This window comes from Oryctolagus cuniculus, chromosome 7 (assembly GCF_051225735.1).
Source record: "Oryctolagus cuniculus isolate XC-2025 breed Fujian yellow rabbit chromosome 7, ASM5122573v1, whole genome shotgun sequence".
In the NCBI taxonomy this organism is placed as follows: Eukaryota; Metazoa; Chordata; class Mammalia; order Lagomorpha; family Leporidae; genus Oryctolagus; species Oryctolagus cuniculus.
The window spans coordinates 1,575,386-1,596,564 of record NC_142873.1 but is presented as its reverse complement, the minus strand read 5'-3'; the positions used below and the strand labels follow the sequence as shown (position 1 = coordinate 1,596,564).

Sequence of the window (21,179 nt, the reverse complement as noted above, 5' to 3'; positions counted from 1 at the left end):
GGGTAAATATTTTTATTAAATATTTGCCCATTCTTTAAAATATTTTATAGTTATTTCATCTTTGTGAAAGGCAGAGTGATAGTGAGAGAAGAGAGAGAGAGAGAAAGAGGTCCTCTATTAGCTCACTTCCCAGATGCCTGCAACACTTAGGTCTAACTAGTCTGAAGCCAAAACTCTAGAATCCCTCTAGTCTTCCCTGGTTTCTCACAGGTTCCCAGGCACATGAACCATTATCTGCTTCCTTCCAGTTTACATAGGCAGAGAGCTGTACTGAAAGCAGAGTAGCCGGGGCTCAAACCGACACTGTTTTGAGATGCAGGCATCCCACACATCAGCACAAAAGTCATTCTACCATCCTTAACAAATTCCCATAGTAAAAAGGATCATGTTTGAACATTGGGAAACCTCATGGTATATTAATGTATTAAGGAGAAAAACATAATGGTCACAAATAAGTACCTCATACTGATTTTGTGAAAATCTTATGCCACTTGGATAACAAGTAACTTCATTCCCTTTACATGAGTATGCCAGGAGAAACAGTTACATGTGATTCAGTGACATGATTGCTTTTTTCTCATTTCAGTGGTCATGAAAAGGGATGACCTGATTAGGATCAACCAGGAAAGTCAGGACAAAAATCTGAATCAGGATTTTATGAAAAATAACAAGACATCAGCTCTCAAGAGAATTGAATTAAGAAAAACACTTAGTTTAAATTCAAGCCATGTTCCAACACTGATTATTAAAAAGGGAATCTATTCAGGATTAAAGCCTGAGGAATGCAATAAATGTCACACTGTGTATCCCCCCAGTGGGCCTGATCAACTACAGGCTGGAGAGAAATTTGATAACACTAAGATACCTGGAAAATCTCTCCAGTTCTGTGAGCCTCTTAATCAGCTTGATAATATTCACATCATGAAGCAGCCATTTGGGCCCACTGGACAAGCAAAACTCTTCACAAGAAAGATGTTCTGTAAATCTGAGAGGGTTCATATGGCAGAAAACTGTAATAAGTCAACTGTCACTTTTGGAAAAGCAAAGCAAATAGAAAAAGCTATCCATGAAAATTCTAGCCTCAATATGCATCAACAAACTCACACAAGAAAGAAATTTTATAAGTACATTATGTATGTTGAACCTGTCATTCACCAGTCACATCTTGCAATAAACCAGAGACTAAATACAAAGGAAAAACTTTACACATGTAAACCTTGTGGAAAATCACTCAGTTTTAATTCACCTTCTGAATGTAATGACTTTGAAAAAGCCTTTGGACAAAATTCAGTCCTCAGGAAACATCAGCAAATTCACACAGGGGAGAAACCTCATAAATGCAATGACTGTGGAAACGCCTTTGGACACAAGTCAAACCTCATGATACATCAGCGAATTCATACAGGGGAGAAACCTCATAAATGTAATGACTGTGGAAAAGCCTTTGGACACAAGTCAAGCCTCATCATACACCAGCGAATTCACACAGGAGAGAAACCTCATAAATGTAATGACTGTGGAAAAGCCTTTGGACACAAGTCAGCCCTCCTCATACATCAGCGAATTCACACAGGGGAGAAACCTCATAAATGTAATGACTGTGGAAAAGCCTTTAGACAAAAGTCAAACCTCATCATACACCAGCAAATTCACACAGGAGAGAAACCTCATAAATGTAATGACTGTGGAAAAGCCTTTGGACAAAAGTCAGAGCTACTCATACACCAGCGTATTCACACAGGGGAGAAACCTCATAAATGTAATGACTGTGGAAAAGCCTTCGGACACAAGTCAGTTCTCAGGAAACATCAGCGAATTCACACAGGGGAGAAACCTCATAAATGTAATGACTGTGGAAAAGCCTTTGGACGAAAGTCAAACCTCATTGTACACCAGCGAATTCACACAGGGGAGAAACCTCATAAATGTAATGACTGTGGAAAAGCCTTTGGACAAAAGTCACAACTCATAATACATCAGCGAATTCACACAGGGGAGAAACCTCATAAATGTAATGACTGTGGAAAAGCCTTTGGACAAAAGTCACAACTCATAATACATCAGCAAATTCACACAGGGGAGAAACCTCATAAATGTAATGACTGTGGAAAAGCCTTTGGACAAAAGTCACAACTCATCATACATCAGAAAATTCACACAGGGGAGAAACCTCATAAATGTAATGACTGTGGAAAAGCCTTTGGACACAAGGCAGGCCTCAGGAAACATCAGCGAATTCACACTGGGGAGAAACCTCATAAATGTAATGACTGTGGAAAAGCCTTTGGACACAAGTCAGCCCTCCTCATACACCAGCGAATTCACACAGGGGAGAAACCTCATAAATGTAATGACTGTGGAAAAGCCTTCGGACACAAGTCAGTTCTCAGGAAACATCAGCGAATTCACACAGGGGAGAAACCTCATAAATGTAATGACTGTGGAAAAGCCTTTGGACGAAAGTCAGACCTCATTGTACACCAGCGAATTCACACAGGGGAGAAACCTCATAAATGTAATGACTGTGGAAAAGCCTTTGGACACAAGTCAGCCCTCCTCATACACCAGCGAATTCACACAGGAGAGAAACCTCATAAATGTAATGACTGTGGAAAAGCCTTTGGACACAAGTCAAACCTCATGATACATCAGCGAATTCATACAGGGGAGAAACCTCATAAATGTAATGACTGTGGAAAAGCCTTTGGACACAAGTCAGCCCTCCTCATACACCAGCGAATTCACACAGGGGAGAAACCTCATAAATGTAATGACTGTGGAAAAGCCTTTGGACAAAAGTCAGTTCTCAGGAAACATCAGCGAATTCACACAGGAGAGAAACCTCATAAATGTAATGACTGTGGAAAAGCCTTTGGACAAAAGTCACAACTCATCATACACCAGCGTATTCACATAGGGGAGAAACCTCATAAATGTAATGACCATGGAAAAGCCTTTTTCTATAAATTATACTCACATCAAAACAATTCACACAGGGCAGAAACCTTATTAATCTAATAAGTGTGGAAAAGCCTTTATAAATCATATGTTATAAATCATAGCTCATATCACACCACAGAATTCACATCAGGGAGAAACTTCATGAATGCAATGACCATAGGAGTCACTGTGCATTAACTTCCCATGCAGGACCTTAAGATTATGCTTAAAAAACAGAGGGGAGAGTATGGTACCCCCACTATGAGTGTGTTAACTTTGCTCCTTTCACCGTAAAGTTCTTACAGGTCTCACCCCCTGGAGAGCCACCAGCAGTGAGACACTGGAGACCTTTCACAGGTGCAACCCAATTGCCTCTGGTTTGATGGAGGGACCCAACCACCCAACAATGGAAGGGGCCTGATCCCCTCATAATGATGGGCAAAGGTTTTGCTTGTGCTTTCCAGAGATCACTCTGCAGCCTGTGTGGATAGCAACCTGAAATGCCAAACCCTGGACCCAGTCTCTGAAAGCTGACCCTCTACAAACCAACTTCAGCACCTTTCCCTGAACAAGCCATTCATAGAAAGATCCTCTTCAGATGGGCTGCAGCTTAAATGGAAGGGACCTTACCAGGTGCTACTGAACATGACTACCTCAGTAAAATTAGGATTAATGTCTACCTCTCAAGTCCTCACAGGTGTACTCAAAAGACATGCCTGATTATTCCTGTAAGCCAGAGATCTTAAGCAAAAAGGAAAGTAAAGCCTTTGCTTTCCTCACATCAAGAGTGCTGCACCTGAAGGCAAGCATGGTGTACCTGCCTCTTTGATTCTCTCTGTTATTAACAATAAAACTCCTATTGTGTTCTTCTAATATAATTCTCTATACTCAAGTTAAATGGGTTTATAATGTATCACCATCCACTATCTGGGAGTCTGTAGGATGTGGTCTTTTCATCTTAAAGGGGTACTCCACTTACAATTGGTCATGTTCCAGTTTTGCTCATATGAATTTACAAACTTATATGTTCCAGAACTCAACAACTTCTGGGAGTCACTGACCATGCAGGGGACACAGACATTGGTGGTGACCAAGATTGCTCCAGCTCACAAAGAGAATTTGTTAGATGAGATAGGCAAAGACTTCCAGACTGAGGACAGGCAGGCCCTGAACTACATCCCTCATAAACAGGAAGCAGCTATACAAGATGTGGTGATTCTACACCCTTCAACATCCCTAGGATTAAGGGAATGGAGTCTCTGAAGGGGGATGATGCAGGAAGTCATATATCATTAGACTTGAGAACTGGAAGGCTACGCCTTCATCACACTGTCCCTAGCCCCTGTGTGATCTCATGCCCCTGCTTTCCCATACCTGTGCATCGCCTGCCAATTACAAAGGCCTGAAACATGGTGGGCCTGGCCTTTTTCCCTTTGCCCTTCTTTTCCTCCCTGCCCTTAATCCCTGTGCTAGGCATTATTCAATTTAATTTAAAGCTTATTGTGGGCTGCGGCTTGTTGCCCTGCCACACTAAGCAGAGTCACACTTGCCCTAAAACAAAGGGGGGAGATGTGGGTGATCCTGTGAGACTTTCTGCCTAGCCCATGTGGCTAGCCTGACTGATGGTGGGAGGTGGGAGCCTCAGGCACATTTTCTCCCACCCCCACCTTCTGCCAATTAGGTAAACTGTTGCTGGGGGTGCTTCAGGCCCACCTGGAAAGCTACCCTAACTATGAGACCTTCAAGCTAATTGGAGATGCATATTGGTGCCAGTGTTGGTTCTATCCTATAGAGTTAGGGTTGCCCTGAATTAGTTATGCCCCTTCTGCCTGCCCTTTGAAAGTGTACATGGTCATTAATAAAGGTGGACATGTTCACTGAAGCCTGTCCCTGGTGCTTCCTGTGGAAGAACACCATTGCCTCACCCTCCCCGATGGTGTGGGCCTCACAGGACAAGTCCACAGCTCTTGGCCTGCTCCCTGCTTGGTATGGCCCCTACTTAATTTCCAAACTTTCTCCTTTAGATAGAGCCCTCACTCTCCTATGTGTTTCTCTCACTGAATAAAAGCTTAAAAACTCAGCTTATCATCTGGTCTATTTGAGCCAGTATTCAGAATTTGTCTCTGAATTCATGGCAAGAACCCACACAGATTATTAATTTCAGAAATATTAATAAGTGCTGAAGTCTCAGGGCCTAATTATGGAGTCTTTTATTTCTAAAAGCCAGTGGCTGCACAGGGGCGTGTGCTCTCCAAATCATACTGCCCTGAAGGAGCTCAAAGTTAAGCTTCTAAAGGCCAAAACCATATCTTGTTGAAGTTAATTACAAAGCCAAGCATTTGTTACAGGAGCTAGAGCAAGCAACATTATGCTTATCTTGGGGATATTAACAAGTTTCCCAGTACTTAATGTAAATAAACTTACAAAAAACCTCTCAGAAGATTAGTTTTGAGTAGCTAGCAGTTGTGGGACTGGTTAGAAAAAAAATAGAGGACAATCAGGGACAAAATGGAGTGATTCTGGTCAGGCCATAGATCATTTGCACTTGAAAATCAGTAAAACTTAGCCTGAGGATCTGCAGCACCTTCTGTATGGACCCACAGGCCCCTCTGACTTTGACCACCTTGACTTCAGCATGACCCTGGCATGGCTCCCCATTCTCTGTTACAGGAAACTGGGTTGCCAGCATCACTGCAGAGAACAAGGACAGACCCACAGTGACAGGTGGAGCCTGGAGCTGGAGTCTCTACAAGGGGCAAGGACCCATGGCAGTGTGGCCAGGAGTTCCCCATGTCTCACAGAGGACAGTGAGTGTGCCTCTGGTGGACTTCCTGTTGCAGGCAGAGGATTGCTCACTTCAGGACTGGTTACTACGTGAATCATGCTGGCTGTGAGGCCTTAGCTCCTTGCAAATTTTGGCTCATGCGTTGGCTGCCTAAAATTAATCTCAGATATGGTGAAGCAGGCCCCACAGCACTGCTCAGTTTACGGCATGGCCTCTGTCAGCAAGGATAGTGTCAACATAAAGAAGCCACACCACTGCCCCTGAGCCAAGCTCCCCAAAGCACTTGTCTGTCCTGATGTCTGAACACCAGCCTGTTTTCATAATCAATTTCATTGTGACAGGATGAAGACGTCAATAAAACTGGAGAAAAAGTGGGAAAAACTAATGTAATTCTACACACTTTTCAAAAGACAAAGAGGAAGAATACATCCGGACTAATCCAAAATGCAAACATTATCCAACTGCAATGATTGAAGAAATCAAATTTCCACATGAGCAGTAATATAAAAATCAAATTTTGAAACATCAAATAAATTTTGAAACAGGATATTCTTCAATAGGTGAATGTATGAGTAAACTGTGTTGTATCTCTGAGAGACCTGAGCCTGGATCAAGGCACAGCTATTTTAGAATAGGCCTCCATCTTGTAACTCGGGCCTGACCGAGCCCTGAACCCTGAAGCTCATGAAAGAAAAAATAAATGAACTCCCCTTGCAATAAGCCCCACCTAGCAACAGCCAATCATCAGATAGCAGGGAGATACCTAAAGTTTCAGGTGTCTTTTCAGGCACTTAAGGTAACTGATTATATCCTGAGATCCTGCAGTTTGGCACATATACCCTAGTGGCTCAGACCCTATACTTTAGCCAATCATTTTAAAAGGCATCAACCCCGAAGCCATCCCACCACTTTTAATAGGTCCATTCCTGCTGCTGGATGCACTAATCAATTTTAAGAGATGTTCTTTGAATTTCCCATGGAAGAGATGATTTGCTGAATGGTGCTAGAATGCATAGATTGTCTCTGAAAACCCTATAAAAACCCCATTCACTGAAGTTGGGGCTTTCAACCAGACCCGTGGCATCAATGACAGTTGATCGCCCAAGCCCAGACCTGCAATAAAACTCATGTGTTTTACAACAGTATAGGCTCCTTGGTGGTCTTTGGGGACAATCTAAGTGGGCATAACATATCATATGAAAAATTTTATTGCTAAAGGAAATGAGCTCACAAATCATGTGGTCCATTAGCATTTTATACCACATCCTGTTTCAACAGCCTGAACATGCAGATGAATATCTGTGAGATGGGATAACTTCAGTCAGAGTAAAGTTAAGTTTCAAGATAAAGTCTGGGACCTGGCACTGTGGTGTAGTGGCCTAAGCCTCTGCCTACAGTGCCATAATTCCATGTGGGCACCAGTTTGAGTCCCTGCTGCTGCACTTTTCATCCAGCTCTCTCCTTTGGCCTGGGAAAGCAGTAGAAGATGGCCCAAGTCCTTGGGCCCCTGCACCCAGGTGGGAGACTCGGAATGAAGCTCCTGGCTTTGGATTGGCCCAGTTCTGGCCATTTGGGGAGTGACCAGCAGATGGAAGATCTTTCTCTCTGTCTCTCTTTTTCTCTGTAACTCTACCTGTCAAATAAATAAATAAAATCTTTAAAAAAAAAACAAAAAGATAAAGTCTGCCTGATTTTTTTTTGGGGGGGGGGACAGGCAGAGTTAGACAGTGAGAGAGAGAGAGACAGAGAAAGGACTTCTTTCCATTGGTTCACCCCCTAAATGACCATTACAGCCAGTCCACTGCTGCAATCCAAAGCCAGGAGCCATGTACTTCCTCCTGGTCTCCCATGTGGGTGCAGGGCCCAAGCACTTGGGCATCCTCCACTGCCTTCCTGGGCCACAGCAGAGACCTGGACTGGAAGAGGAGCAACTGGGACAGCACCGGCACCCCAACTGGGACTAGAACCCAGTGTGCTGGTGCCACAGGCAGAGGATCAGCCCAGTGAGCCATGGCGCCAGCCTGAGTAGTAGTTTTACCATTAATTCACATAGTACAACACATTGAGGACAGAGATCCTACATGGGAAGCAGGTGCACAGTGATTCCCATTGTTGATTTAACAATTGACAGTCTTATTTATGATGTCAGTAATCACCCAAGGCTCTTATCTCCAGCTGCCAAGGCTATGGAAGCCTCTTGAGTTCACAAATTCTGATCTTATTTAGATAAGGCCATAATCATAGTGGAAGTTCTCTCCTCCCTTCAGAGAATGGTATCTCCTTTGATGGCCCATTCTTTCTGCTGGGATCTCACTCACAGAGATCTTTCATTTAGCAACCTGGTTATTTTTAAAGTAACAAGCTGATATAAGTGCATATGAAAATGCAAAGAATCTAGGATAGCCAAAATAACTCTGAAAAAATAATAAAATCAAAGGGATGATTTTTAAGTGTTATAAATTTATACTAACCTAAAGTGTGCTGTTGTCATACAGAAAGCCAGATGACTGGAACACAAAAGAGGTTCCAGAGAAGATCCAAACACAGTGAACAGGTTTTCTACATAGGCACTATTGCAGTGCAGGGGAGAAAGTATAGCATTTTCAACACTTGGTGTTAGCACAATGAGATACTAATTTCCAATAAAATAGCTTCTATTTACAAAATTGAAAATATGCCACAGATCTAACTGTAGTACTGGAAACTACAATACTTCCAGGAAAAAAAATCATAGAAGAAATTTTTTTTTTACTTTAAGTTAGGCAAAGATTTCCTAGATACAAGAAAAAATTAAAATCTATAATTGAGTACAGGGATAATTTACACTTAATCAAAGTCTAAAACTTCTTTTCTTCAAGACTTATTTATTTATTTGAAAGGCAGAATTACAGAGTGGCAGATGCAGAGAGAGAGATCATCCATCTGCTGGTTCACTCCCCAGATGGCCACAATGACCAGAGCTGGGCTGATCTGAAGTCAGGAGCCAATAGATTCTTCTGAATTTCCCATGTGGGTGCAGGAATCCAAGCACTTGGGCCATCTTCTACTGCTTTCCCTGGCTATAGCAGTGAGCTTGATCAGAAGTGGAGCAGCCAGGACTCAAAGTCATACCCATATGGAATGCCGGCACTGCAGGCAGCAGCTTTACCCACTATGCCACAGCATGACCCCAAAAAATTCTTTTCAAAATGCTGTTTAACAGCACTCTGGCCTCAGAATCAGCCCTTAAGGCATGTGGATCCGGCTGAAAAGCCCGTGAGAGTATTTCAGGCATGGAAAGCCAAGACACTCTGGCAAAAAAAAAAAAAAAAAAAAAAAAAAACTAAATGAAAGATCTCTGTGAGTGAGATCCCAGTGGAAAAAAAAGGTCTTCAAAGAAGGAGGTACCTTTCTCTGAAGGGAGGAGAGAACCTCCACTTTGACTATGACTGTCTAAATAAGATAAGAGTCGGAGAACTCAAAAGGCTTCCATAGCCTTGGAAACTCATGACTGGAGCATAGGGAGATTACTGATGCCATAAACAGGAGTGCAAATTTGTAAAGTCAACAACAGGAGTCACTGTGAACTTACTCCTCATGTAGGATCTCTGTCCTTAATGTGCTGTACATTGAGATTTAATGCTATAATGAGTACTCAAACAGTATATTTCACTTTGTGTTTCTATGTGGGTGCAAACTGTTGAAATCTTTACTTAATGTATACTAAACTGATCTTCTGTATATATAGAAAATTGAAAATGAATCTTGATATGAATGGGAAAGAGAGTGGGAAAGGGGAGGGTTGCGGGTGGGAGGGAAGTCATCGGGGGTGGGGGTGGGGGAAGCAAATGTAGTCCATAAGCTGTACTTTGGAAATCGATATTCATTAAATAAAAGTTAAAAAAAAATGCTGTTTAAAGAATGAAAGTCAAAGCAAAAAAAAATCCTTGAAAAATATACTATGAGACCAGCTCTGTGGCATAGTGGGTAAAGCTTCTGTCTAGAGTACCAGCATCACATATATGCACCAGTTTGAGTAGCAGTTACTCAACTTCTGATTCAGCTCTCTGCTACAGCCTGGGAAAACAATAGTAGATGGCCCAAATCCTTGGGCCCCTGCACCCTCATTGGAGATCTGGAGGAAATGCTTGGCTCCTGGCTTTGGATAGGCACAGTTCTGGCCATTGCAGCCAACTGGGCAGTGAATTAGCAGTTGAAAGATCTATCTCTCTCTGCCTCTCCTTCTGGCTCTGTGTAACTCTGACTTTCAAGTAAATAAATAAATCTTTTTTAAAAAAAGAAAAAGGAAAAATGTACCTGATAAATTAAATTTTATAGTGCAATACATAAGATGCCAACAAAACAACACTTAATTCTAAAATAGTAAGCATGTTAGAAATAGTTCACCACAGAAGACAGGAGAGGGAGCTGTTGTTTAATAATGGGTTAGAGCCATCTCCTACAATACTGGGATTCTATATGAGTGCTGATTTGAATTCTGGCTGCTATACTTCCAAACCAGTTATAGTAATGCTCCTGGGAAAGCAGCAGTGGACTCCACACATATTCTGACCCCTGGCACATATGTGGGAGACTGATATGCAGTGATCCTCACCAGAAAATCAGCGAGCCCTGAGTACATGCAACTTCCCACAGTGACTGCCCAAAGTCCCAGCCACACCCTGAGCCCTCCCACACAGCATCAGTGTTCTCACAGTCCCAGCACACAAGCCTCCCACAGTCATGAGCACCCAGCCCCCCATCAGTTCTCCCCACCAAATTCAAGTTTCTCTGCTCTGCTGTTTGCTGGGTGTGCAGACACTGGTGCATCTATTACATATGTCCAAAATGATGCCTGCTCTCTATCAGCTTGTTACAGAATGCCAGTTTCAGGGTGGTCAGGGAGAGAGAAACATGGCAGGTACACTGTCCTACCTAGGGCTCCTAGCTGGATTCCCACCAGGATCTTTCTGCAACTTTATCACCAGTGGCTTGGGTTGCTCCAGTCTGGTCTCACTTCCTGAGATGCTGCTGAGGTTCTTGGCTGCTGGGTTTCTGAGTTGTGCATGTCCACACCCTGCACATGGTCCACAGTGTCCCTCTAATTTGTGTGGAGTTTCCTCTGCCATTTTTTCCCTAACTCTTCCTTGAGACTGTACTCTCTCCACTTTTTTCATACTATCTTCTACAACAGTAAGCTCCCTCTATTCCTCCATCTTAATCCAATCCTTGATTTATTTTTTCTCAAGAAATTCATCAATAGGCTTTTACTCATCTGTTCAATTGCTTATTATTGGGTTCAACAAACACTTATTGAACAACCAATGCATGTCCATAATAGTCACGGTGGAAAGAAACATGGCTTTTAAATTTTAAAATTTTATAATAAAAATGGTAATCTGTGATAGATTGCCAATATTTTATTTTCTAAAGTACATATACCAAGTCTTCTCATTTTCCCTAGAGCATAAACAACTATTATACAGCACCCTGAAAAATCATAGCCGTTTATGATAACAGGGTCAATGACACTGTCATATATATAATGCTAAGGAATGGCTAAATTTTATCTCTCAAATTGCTTTTATTGGATGCATGCTTGTGAGAACACTATTAGAAAGGCTTGCTTGTGAGAACACTATTAGAAAGGCTTCACCCTAAGCTCATTTTCCCAACAGCACCTCCCTCCCTACAAACTGCCCTCTCTAACTTGGATTCTGTATCATCTTCACTCTCTGAAAAAGAATGCACCTGCCAACTAATGTGAAGAGCAAATCACTTCATCTCCTGTTTAGATGCTGTTTTTCGGACACTTGTGTGCTTCTACCTCCAAAAACAGCCACTCTGTCATTCAACAGTCACTGTTACGTCCTTCAACAAACAGGCACTAAAAAAAAAAAAAAAAAAAAAAAAGACAAGAGCAATCCCACACTTCATGAGTTTTGTGTCTTCCCAGAGCCTGTAGATTAAAATTCTCATGGCTAAGGTCACCAAGGAGTTGGATCAAGACAGACAGCATAGAGTTCCCTATTAAAAAAAAAAAAGGTCAGGTTTTCCTCTAACACATTTGTGTTAGCCAATTAAAATTTGTTAGATTATTAGATCAGCTACTTACTACATTAGGACAAAGAGATAACATAGCATCATGGAATGAATAAGAAAATGAACTTAGGATGCTGCTATTTTTTCCTTTTTTCATGGAGGCAGCTGGCAGTTTGAGGAAGAAAAGAGTTTGGACAAGAGTGCAAGCTCTGAACCAGCAAAAGCCAACCCTAGCTGAAAGAGTGATGGTCCACACCAAAAGTTCTTGCTTTTCAAAATTCAGAAGCAAGCTTCCCAGAAACTGAGATGCCCCAGGAAGAAAAGACAGCTAAAGAATCCAGTTAGGCTGACTCCAATGAGACAAGAAGAGAAACACATTTTTCAACATGATGCTTGAAGTATGTTCTCCACCTCATGAAGCATCTGTCCAGGGTCTGGTGCCTTATTGGTAATGTCAGCCATCAAACAGATGCCATACTTCCCCCCTAGCTGAACTGTAGCCATCATCATTCATCAGCTGGCATGTACCCTGTTCAGCAGCACTGAAGCCTATACCCCATCCCCAAGCCCTACTTCAACATCCCCAGCTTCTATAGCTGGATGGACCAGAGAGACTGGTAAGCCAAACTCGAGTGAAGACAAGGCACAATAAAAAGAAATATGGAGAAGTGTGTAATTCAGGTTTGAGTAGTAGAGACAACATTTGCTTAACTCACCAGTCTTGGTTCCAATCCAGGTCCTACAACATGTTAGTCTGTAACAAGACTTTGAGCCAATTATCTTGCTCCTCAGCATCTGTCTCCTCATCTGCAGAGATAAAACACCGACTTTGCAGAGCTACTATGAAATTTAAATACATGTGAAATTGGCCTTCAGAAAACAGTAATTAAAATTCTTATTTCTTTATTAAAAGACAATCCCAAATGCACATGAGGCAAGAATTATATTTTACTAGACACAAATCCTACAATATAACTAAGAATATAAAAAAATCAAATCTGAATAACATATAGCAGCCACTTTGATGCAGCAAAATATACATGCACATGCAACAGTTGTACAAATTCCCAGCTTAGGAAATCAGAATTATCTAAACAAAACTGATGTTAATAACCAAAATGTATGCTGAGTTCTGTTCATTTCTTCACCACAAATAAAGACCTTCCAGGATGTAATCAATGTCCTCATTTGTTTTCTCTAAGTTTGGGGGTGGTTAGGATCACTTCATTGGCCTCCTGGGGTTTTCAAGGAAACTGTTAGGGTAATTCTCAAAAGGAAAAGAACACCAAGTCTGTGGCAACCTCTCTAGTGACTCTCATACAGTAATACCACAGTATTACTAGAAATGCAGTGCTCTCAACAGCAGCTATCTCCTTTGGATTATTTACTACATTGAAAGCTCTAAGTAAGTAAACTTACACTTCTGCATAAAAAGGAATAATTATTACAAGAAACCATCAGAACTCTAAATGGAAAATAAAATTAATTTCATGAAAGTGAATTACAAAACCTAAAGCCCAAATTTGCAGCATAACCCAGTATTATCTTTCCAATAAAAAAAAAAAGTTAATTTTCAAGTGTCTACACTGAAGAGACTCCCACAGTTGCCTCATGTCATCCTTTTCCAGGAGTCCTAGGGAGGGAAACAAATGGCTAAATTATATTCAGAATGTCCTTAGTGTTTCTGTTTATTATCACATAAATTTATGATAGGTCAACTTTCAGTTCAGCATTTCAGTGTTCAGTTGTGCTAGAATATTTCATTTGTGGAGCAGGTATGTAACCTAGCAGTTAAGATGCCTGCATCCCATGTCAGAGGTCAGAGTACCTAGGTTTCATTTCTGGCTCTAGAACCTGGCTCAAGCTTCCTGATAATCCAGACCCTGGGAGACAGATAACTGCTCTTGCTACCCACCTAGGAGACCTTGATTGAGTGCCTTTTCTGCTGACCTAACCCCAAGTGTTTAGGCACTCATGGAGTGGACATGAAGAGTTTAGCTTTTTCATTACATTCCTATCTCTTTGTCTCTATGCCTTCCAAATTTAAAAAATGACAGTAATTCTATTTCTGAGCCATTTAATAAAGAATCACATCTAACCATGAACTATAAAGAAATTGAAGTTCTAAACAGAATTCTTTTTTTAATTTTTTATTTACATAAGGTGAACAAATCCCATGCATTTCATATGTACAGATTTAGGAGCATAGTAATACTTCCCACCAACTCTCACTCTTGCCCTAGCTCCCTTCTTCCCTCTTTCTTCTCTTCTTAATTTTTCTTTTAATTTTTACAATAACATACTTTTAAAACTCCACTAAGTAAAGAATTCAATAGATATCAAGTAAGAAAACCAATGTTCTTCAAGAGTATAGACAAGGGCAGTAAACAATATGCACATTTTAAAGTCTCAATTTTGCTAACATACGTATATTTTGTCACAGTAAATTTATAAAATATGTTTCAAGATTTGTACTGCCTACACATGCAAACAAAAGTATATAGAATAAACACAGCCTTCTCTACCAGATCACTTAAAGCACTGTAAAAACATATTGTAATTGATTAATTTTTAAAAGAAAACTTCTTAGAATTCCACATTCCTCAATTATCACCAACTTTTCTATTGCCTTTCTTAGTAAAAATGTTTTAAGTTCTCTGAACTTAACCATATCAGTAAAAATTCTATAGCAACTATCTATTGAAATGGTTCCTTAACAAATTCAATTATCAGCTACCTGTAAAGCATTCAAGGTCATTGATATAGTGAAATATTTTCTTGCTATGACCCAGGGAAGATACAATCTTGTTTTATTTCCAGAAAAGTTGTCACTGCTAACATTTTTGCAAAAGAAAATGACGGATTTAGTTTACCTTTTTTTATCCTGATCACATAAACAGTTTTCATCATTCACTTGTAGCAGACTCCTGTATTAAAATCAATTAACTGAGTATTTCATATAAAAAAACAATGAAGAAAAGCAATTAGCCTACTAATATAGACTGCATCTGTTGGTGTACTAAAGGTAGATATTTCTCATCTCTGGAAACATTTTTGAGGTAAACTTGATAGGATTTGTTTACAGACAAGAGAGGAGTTGTGAAAGAGATTAATCAAGAATTGCACTGTGGGCCAGTGCTGTGGCTCACTAGGCTAATCCTCCTCCTGCAGCGCTAGCAGCCCAGGTTCTAGTCCCAGTTGGGGTGCCGGATTCTGTCCCGGTTGCTCCTTTTCCAGTTCAGCTCTTCGCTGTGGCCCAGGAGTGCAGTGGAGGATGGCCCAAGTGCTTGGGCCCTGCAGCCACATGGGAGACCAGGAGGAAGCACCTGGCTCCTGGCTTCGGATCAGTGCTGCACGCCAGCTGTAGTGGCCGTTTGGAGGATGAACCAATGGAAGGAAGACCTTTCTCTCTGTCTCTCTCACACTGTCTATAACTCTCTCTCTCTGTCTCTCTCTCACTGTCTACTCTGCCTGGCAAATAAATATATAAATAAATAATTGCACTGTGGATCTCAGCACAGCAACTGCAGAAGCTGCCATTAACTCACATCAGGAAAACTACCTAAGGGACAGGTATGAGAAAGAATAACATTAATAATATTTTGGACCTGTTGGTATTTAAATACACAATAGATAATCAAAGAGAGGTCTCAGGCAGGCAGTGTGATATACCGATCTGAAATTAAGGAGGGGTTCCTGGGCTGGAGATACAAATTTGGAAACCATTAGTACAAACAAGGATGTAAAAGTCATTAGAAAGAATATCAAAGATTGAGCTCTACAGCACTTCTGTTTAAAAAGGAGTTGAGAAAAAAATCAAAAGAAACAGGCTATTATGGATACACCAGAAAAGCAATAGGAAAACCAGGTAAGTGATAGTTTTAATGCTTATTTCAGAATGTTTATGAGTGATAATGACCAGCATTTTCCATTTTTGATTTTTGAATGACAGCTGTTCTAACTGGGGTGAGGGGACTCACACTGTAATTTGTATTTGCATTTCCCTGATGGCAGTGATCCTGGAGTTTTTTCATCTGTCTGTTGGCCTTTTTTTTTTTTTTTAAGATTTATTTATTTATTTCAAAGTCAGGGTTACACACAGAGAGAAGGGGGGGGAGGCTTCCACCCACTGGTTCACTCCCCAAATGGCTGCAATGGCCAGAGCTGAACCAGTCTGGAGCCAGGAGCCAGGAGCTTCTTCTGGGTCTCCCATGTGGGTGCAGGGGCCCAAGGACTTGGGCCATCTTCTACTGCTTTCCTGGGCCATAGCAGAGAGCCAGATCAGAAGTGGAGCAGCCAGGACTTGAACCAGCACCCATATGGAATACAGGTATTGCAGGCGGTGGCTTTACCTGCTATGCCACAGTACTGGCCCTATGTTGGCCCTTTTTATTTCATCCTTTGAAAATGCTGGTTCCTGCCTTGGCACATTTTTAACTGGATTATTTTGTTGTTGTTGAGTTTCTGGAACTCCTTATATATTCTTGGTATTAATCCTTTATTGGATGCATAGTTTTCAAATATTTTCTCTCATTTTTTTGATTACCTCTTCACTTTGTTAATTATTTTCTTTTTTGTGAAACAATTTCTTAGATTGATGTAATCATGTTAGTCTATTGGTGTTTGTTTTATTACTTGTGCTTCTGCTATCTTATTCAAGAATTCATTGCTTAGGCCAATAGCCTTTCCCCTATGTTGTTCATTAGTAATGTGATGGTTTCAGGTATTGGGTTTAGATCCTTGATCCATTGTGATTCTTGTATAGGGAGTAAGATATAGGTTTGCTTTTGAACTACAGCAGTGGAAATCCAACTTTCCAAACATCATTTATAGAAGAGACAGAATTCATTTCTAAAATATTTATTTATTTAAAAGACAGAGATACGGGGTGGGGGAGAGAGAGAGAGACAGAGAAAGAGATTTTCAGTCTGCTGGTTCTCTCCCCAAATGGCTGCAATGGTCAGGGCTGGGCCAGGTAAAATCCAGAAGCACAGAGGTCCTTCTGGGTCTCTCACATGGGCTCAGGGACCCAAGGTGCATTAGAACAAAGGTGGATTGGAAATGGAGCAGCTGAGGCTTGAACCAGCACCCAGATGGGATGCAGAAACTGCAGGTGGAAGCTTGACATTCTATGCCCCAGAGCCAGCCCAGAAGCAGCTGAATTTTATCAAACTTTGAAGGAAGAACTGATCCCCATTCTTAAATTATTCAAAACAATTGAAAGGGATAAAATCAGTCAAAATCTATTCTTTGAGACAAGAATTAGCTCAATTACAAAAGCACAGAGATGCAATAAATAAGAACTACATACCAATATCCATAATGGATATAGATTCAAAATCCTCAACAAAATGGTATGAAATACATCAATAAAACCATCAATAATACATCAATAAGACCCCAAGTAGAATTTATTCAAAGGATTTAGGGGTAGTTCAACATATGCAAATGAATAAATATGTTATTTAAAATCAATAAAATGAAAAAGTCATTTGATTTTCTCGATAGATGCAGAGAACCATTTGATAAAATGACATCCTTTCATAATAAAAACTCTTAAAATTTGGGATAGAGGAAGCATACATTGACACAAGCAATATATGACTAAACCACAGGCAGCATCATATTGAATGAGGAAAAGCTGTGAGGAAGTTCACTAAGTCTGGAACCAAAGATGACCATTTTCATTATTATTTTTTCAGTAGACTTCTGAAAGTTTTAGTCAGGCATCAAGCAAAAAAAAAAAACAAAAACAAAAAAAAACAAAGTGATACAAGTTGGAAAGGAAGAATTCCAATTATCCCTGTTTGCAGATAATATAATCCTTTATATACAGGAACCAAAAGACTCCACTAAGAGACTATTAGAACTCATAATAGAATTAAGAAAATTTTCAGGATGTAAGATCAACACACAAAAAACCAGTGTCATTCTTATACACGAACAAGTCTCTGCCTGAGAAAGAACTGTAAGATTAGGCCCATTCACAGTAGAAAAAAAAAAAGACCCTTGGGATAAATTTAATCAAGAATGTGAAAGATCTCTACAATGAAAATTATAAAACCTTAATTAAAGAAACAAAAGACATAAAAATGGGAAAAATCTCTCATGTTCATAGAACAGAAAAAGTAATATCATCAAAATGTCCATACTACCCCAAGTAATTGATTGAGTCAAAGCAATCCTAATCAAAATACCAAGGACATTCTTCACGATTATGGAAAAAACTGATTTTAAAGTTCACATGGAAAAAAAGAAGACCCAATTACTCAATTTTAAGCAGAAACAAAGCTGGAGGCATCAGAATACCAGATTCCAAGACATAATCGAGGTCTGCTGTAATCAAACCAGCCTAGCACTGGAACAAAAATAGACATGTAAACAAATGGGACAGAATAGAAACCCCAGAAATGAACACACACATTGACAACCAACTAACATTTGACAAATGAGCTAAAATCACTCCCTAGATGCAAATATTTTGGAAGACAAATGAGGAAGCTATTTTGGAGAAGAGTTTTCTGTTGAGAACAATACTACTGACAGGTTATATTAAATGACATTGAAGAAATGACCTCTAATTTTATAAAAATAACTGTCAACCTGGAGAGAACAAATTTTGAATGGTCAAGGGAGTGGAAATTACTGGAATGAGTTAAGGACTAAAGGAAAAGGATATTTGAGACAATGCGTAAAGACAGTCCTTTCACAGTCATCATTGCTGAGTGACGTAATCATACACAATCTAATTTTACTTTATCTGAGTTTTCTAATCCTTAAATAACAGTTACAAATTATATTGGCAATACTTCAAAGCTTTTAAACTATGAAATGAATATATAGCAGTAACAGGCAGGTCAAGGTACTAAATGATACACATCTAAAGCTAAAGAATAAAACGACTTCTTCAAAAGTCTCAAATATGTATTATGTATACTATTTATCATCTTGCTTAGATTTGTAGATACCATAAAATGTTTGAAAATCTTAAAGACTTGGTAATTCTACCCTAGTCAAATATAAAATTTCTTAATCATATTTAAATTTTGAATTACTTAAAAAATAAAAGAAAAAAAGCAGAAAGAAACCTTATTTTGTAATTAAAGATTTGAAAGTTTTATTTGAAGTTTCACTTGAAAAATGTGGTGTGGCACACATCAGTATCCGTAAAATGGGTAATAACATGCATGCAAGATATTCTGAAAAAAACAAGATTCACCTCTTTTTGTAAATAAAGATTCATTGGAAATCAACCACATCTATTTACTTAAATCCCTTTAACTCAGGAACCTCATAGTACAAATGTTCTCAGATGTTGTCACAGGCTTGTTCTAGCTTTACTTGCAGCTTTGTATAGAGAATTATAATTCTTTTTTTTTAAGATTTTATTTATTTATTTGAGAGTTAGAGTTACAGACAGTGAGAAGGAGAAACAGAGAAGAAAGGTCTTCCATCCACTGGTTCACCCCCTAGATGGCCACTGCAGCTGGAGCTGTGCCAATCTGAAGCCAGGAGCCAGGAGCTTCTTCTGGTCTGCCAATGGGTGCGGGGACCCAAGGACTTGGGCCATCTTCTACTGCTTTCCCAGGCCACAGCAGAGAGCTGGATAGGAAGTGAAGCAGCCAAGACCTGAATCAGCACCCATATGGCATGCCAGTGCTTCAGGCCAGGGCATTAACCCACAGTATCACAGCGCTGGCCCAAGAATTATAATTCTTAAAAACATAGAGCTGCTGAAAACCCAATGAGAGCATTTCAGGCATGGAAAGCAAAGACACTGTGGCAAAAAAAAAAATGATCTACATGAAGAATCTCTGTGAGTGAGATCCCAGTAGAAAGAAGGGGCCATCGAAGAAGGATGTACTTTTCTCTTAAGGGAGGAGAGAACTTCCACTTTGCTTATGGCCTTGTCTAAATACTGACGGAGTTTGTGGACTCAAAATGCTTCCGTAGCCTTGGCAGCGCATGACAAGAGCCTCAGGTGATCACTGACATCATAAATAAGAGTGTCAATTGTTCAATCAACAACAGGAGTCACTGTGCACTTGCTCCACATGTAGAACCTCTGTCCTTAATGAATTGTACTATGAGAATTAATAGTAAAACTTGTCTTCAAACATTACTTTGTACTTTGTGCGTCTGTGTGGGTGCAAACTGTTAAAATCTTTACTTAGTATGAAGTTGATCTTCTGTATATAAAGATAATTAAAAATTAATCTTAATGATGAATGGGATGGGAGAGGCAGTAGGAGGTGGGATGACCTAGGGTTGGGAGGGTGGGTATGGGGGGAAGAATTGCTATATTCCAAAAGTTGTACCTATGAAATTTATATTTCTTAAATAAAAGCTTTCTTAAAAAATAAAGATATAGTGTGTGTTCCCTAAGAAGCTAAAAGGGCCTGATATCTTTCAGACTAACCTTAGCATTTAAAGCTCTGACTTTGAAATTGAATGATGACTACATGTGCTTGAAGATCCTCCCTTTTAGTTCCTTTTCAGTACATGTGGCTCAGGTAATCCTTGAGTGGGAAAAGAGAATTCTAAATTCTAACTTTTTCAAGTTGGATTGTGGAATTGAGGGTTGCCACTGATCTGAAAATAACTGCAGTGCAGCTGTCATCCTACCACTGATTGTTCAGTATCAGTCAAATCCTGCACTTGGAGACTACATGTATCCAACATTCTCCCTTTGTGTATCTATTCCTTTGGGTATGTGCAGCCATATCTGTCCACCTTTTTTTAAAGATTTGTTTACTTACTTAATTGAAAGGCAGAGTTACAAAGAGGGAGGGGGAAGAAAAAGAGACAGAGATCTTAAATTAAAAAAAAAAATACAGCCCCAATGAAATAGATCCACTATGGCCTTTTTTATGAAATGCATTTCTCATTCTCATAAGCTCCATATTTCTCAAGATTTTTACAACTGTTTGTGGGGAGCAACTCGGACTATACTGTTACTGGAATTAAGACTTATTCTATACATCTGCTCTCCCACAATATGGCGCTGGGAGAGGAGCAAACAGCTTCTACCCAGCTGCCTCTCACCAACTTGACAAGCTGCAGGAGCTGCTCCTGATTGGAGGAGAGCAGCGCGCTCAGCGTGTGGGTAGCAGAGCACGGATTGGTGGAGAGGACTATATAGGAGGAGAGAGACGGCATGGTGGTGTGGGTTGGTTGGAGAGTGCGTTGGAGAGTTCACGGGGAAGTTCGTTACTTCGTTCTTTCTCATTTCTCTCTACTCATTCTTGCTTTGGGAGTTTGCTGTTTACTTATTCTTACTTTACTATAGAAAGGACTTGTAAAAGAGGGAACAACAAGCGTCCGGTCCGGTGCAGCTCCTCCGCGTGTGGAGGAGCAGCAAATGGTGCCGTGACTCGGATAGGAAACCTAGGAGGGAAGAAACGGGAAGAAGTGGGAAATTACCGGAGAGAGA

General features: G+C 40.2%; 1 protein-coding gene and 1 long non-coding RNA gene across 9 annotated transcripts in view; one reads left to right on the top strand and one right to left on the bottom strand.

Moving 5' to 3' along the window:
• LOC138850456 (uncharacterized) overlaps positions 1 to 7,400 on the top strand; it is a 157,369-nt gene extending 149,969 nt beyond the window's left edge. For all 7 annotated transcript variants that reach the window (XM_089336788.1, XM_089336787.1, XM_089336786.1 and 4 more), the window contains one exon: positions 587 to 7,400. In XM_089336788.1, coding sequence (XP_089192914.1) covers positions 587 to 3,018 — 2,432 coding nt within the window. In that variant the 3' untranslated portion in view covers positions 3,019 to 7,400. The remainder of the gene's footprint in view (positions 1 to 586) is intronic.
• A 5,062-nt stretch (positions 7,401 to 12,462) lies between these two features.
• Positions 12,463 to 21,179, bottom strand: part of LOC100345825 (uncharacterized) — a 32,569-nt gene continuing 23,852 nt past the window's right edge. The window contains exon 3 of one of the 2 annotated variants that reach the window (XR_016236839.1): positions 12,463 to 12,553. This is a non-coding gene — a long non-coding RNA (uncharacterized LOC100345825). Of the gene's footprint in view, positions 12,554 to 13,301; positions 13,380 to 21,179 lie in introns of those variants that run through there. The other variant, XR_016236840.1, reaches the window with a different exon arrangement.